Genomic DNA, 2,508 nt, shown 5'->3' on the forward strand with positions numbered 1-2,508 from the left:
TCCTGCCCCTATGAATTCAAGAGTCACTCTCCCATTTTCTCTTTGCTCCTACACTGTCAAGGAGTGCAGTGGGTTTGGAGGGCAGCCTCCCAGGTGGTGTAAAGAAGGGGCAACTTCCAGCCAGGATTTTTTCTTTCTGTAATGTTAAGGGCAACCATACGTGGAATTCAAAGAAGGGTGGGGAGAAGTGGCATGAAGGAATCCAGAAGACAGAAGCACTGTAAGGGTGAGGTTTCAGTGTATGAGTGGTTTATTTTTGTTCTAGTGCTTTGGCTGATTAGGGGGTGGGACTTCGAGCTGGGAGGCTTAATGAAAAGATCAGAGCAGGGCACTTGCAGGGAGCACTTCACAAGACTGGCTTTCAGTGTATTGGACCGGACTTGTGGTATCAGCAACCTGACTACTTCGCAGCTGACTCAATTCTTGGTGCACAGTGGTGGCAAGATTTGAAATAGACACACCAGTCAACATGAGCACAGCAGACAAAGTAAGCAGAATTTTATATTAGAAATGTTTTTTTGCTGCAGCTGAGTAATGCGTTTTTAAATGCAATTTATTTTCAGGGACACCATAAATCCTGGTAGCAACATAAGGTAACAATACCAGAATAAGAATAACCTCACCCCAGGGTTATCAATCAATTTTAGTCTTTGACTGGACAATTTAAAATATGACACAATGTAGTATGTGTTCAGATCAATGTATACTTTATTATCTCTATCAGTTCCTGTTCTGAGATCCCACAGAGGTTTAAACTATTTTTATCTTCCTTATAGTGCATATCAGTTTGCTTTCGAAAAAAAGGACATAGTTGATACTGTGTTAAATTTCAGGGTGTAATTGTGCTGATGTTAGGGAAGTCATTAAATTTGAAAATGCACATTAACAAGTCTGGAGCTTAAGTTAATGAAGACAAAGTACCACATGCAATGCAGTACTGAGATGGGACTGAAATTAGTATTTACATCTTTGCTACAAAGTGAGTGACGAGAGATGTAGTAGATCTCACTGCTGAAGGCAGTATGTGTTACTTCTTGCACTACCTACGAGATGCTAGCACACACCAGAGAAATGTAAGAGACGCTGATGGACAGGAACCCAGAGATGGAAAATAACTGAAGTCAAGTACCTTGCTGGAATGTGCCTTAAGACAGTACCAGGATTGTTTGCTGTTACTGCCAATTCTCTTCACTATTCTAAAACCAAGCAACAGGGAAAAAAATGCTCTCTTTTTAATTCTGAAATACTGCAAGTGCAAAATTAACTGTGGTTCACTTGCAGGTATATTCACCGAGTTCAGTCCTCCACCCAGCCTTGGACTGAGCATGGGAAATGAAGTATTGTGATAGAACTAAACTGCTTTGTTTTCACTGTGTTTATCTTGGAGTAATATGTGAATTCAGTGCAGTTTACGTGACCAAGCAGCATAATTCCTAATGCTTTGTAAAAGGGCATGTTCCTACACATACCCTCCCCTTGTTGCAAGAACTTGCAAGGCGGCTAGAACATACGAGCAGAAAAAAAAAACATCACTCCAGCTAGCACTTGCCTTAAGAGATTAAACAGGTGAGTGTGCTGGTGGTGCATCTGCTGGATCATGTTATAGTCAGTAAAAGTTCACAGCAACTCAACCATCAAAACAATTAATAGTTAACCAATGCCTAACTGTAGGAGAAATTTGTTTGTCCTCAACAATCCACAGTTCTTGGCTACCTCTGTTCTTACTAACACTACACATGCTTTGCATGTGCAAGTTGGAACATCATTCTTGTGCTTTGTGGGTATTATAATTATAATTGTAATTATATTAGCCTGCTTTTATTTTTTTAAAGTAAGTTTCCTAGAAAATGTGCTCTTTAAAATGTGATCTTTGGCCTCACGTGTATTTTTTAGTAATCACACTTGTATTTGACACATGAAACATTAAATTTAGTGCAAACCCCTCTTGAGTCTGTCTTCTTCAAAGCATTGTGCTCATTCCCATTTTGAGTCTGGCTGCTGAAAATGCACTATTTTCTTTCATATGTTTAGTATTTCTTAGTTGACTTTTTGTTGATAATTAGACATTATTTCTAATTCTCATTCAAAAGCTTTGATACCAAAAAGTTGCTTATTTTCCCCCTCCAAAGAACTTTGCAGCATAGTGGTAAGTTCTCCCTTATTCCATACCATATATTACATACAGGCTCTGTACCAGCTGTCAAATTAAGGATTCTCTCCCAAAGTCAGATTACCTTGAGGTACATATTGTACTTCACCGTCTTCCATCATTACACACCAGGTATGTCCAGGTCCCTGAGCAAAAGCAATACCCCTGACAGGTTTACCTTTGCCCAAAGCAGGATAGACCCAAACACTTTTACCCAGCAGGTTTCTTTCACATACCACAGGGACTTTATCCCCATCTGCAGTATGTAAAAGGTCTGACTGGGCAGGCCCAGCCCGATTGATGGATCCCCTGGTAGTAACTAACCAGGTGGCCTTTGCCAAATTCTTGTCCCAGTTTTT

At 40.1% G+C, this 2,508-nt stretch overlaps 1 protein-coding gene across 1 annotated transcript in view; it reads left to right on the forward strand.

Moving 5' to 3' along the window:
• Positions 1–364: 364 nt before the first annotated feature.
• The window catches only part of LOC104393657 (alcohol dehydrogenase 1), a 14,575-nt gene continuing 12,431 nt past the window's right edge, over positions 365–2,508 (forward strand). Inside the window, exon 1 of the mRNA XM_010003171.1 lies at positions 365–487. Within this exon, the coding sequence (XP_010001473.1) occupies positions 470–487 (18 nt within the window). The 5' untranslated portion in view covers positions 365–469. The remainder of the gene's footprint in view (positions 488–2,508) is intronic.

This window comes from Chaetura pelagica, unplaced genomic scaffold, assembly GCF_000747805.2.
Source record: "Chaetura pelagica isolate M959 unplaced genomic scaffold, ChaPel_1.0 scaffold188, whole genome shotgun sequence".
Lineage (NCBI taxonomy): Eukaryota > Metazoa > Chordata > Aves > Apodiformes > Apodidae > Chaetura > Chaetura pelagica.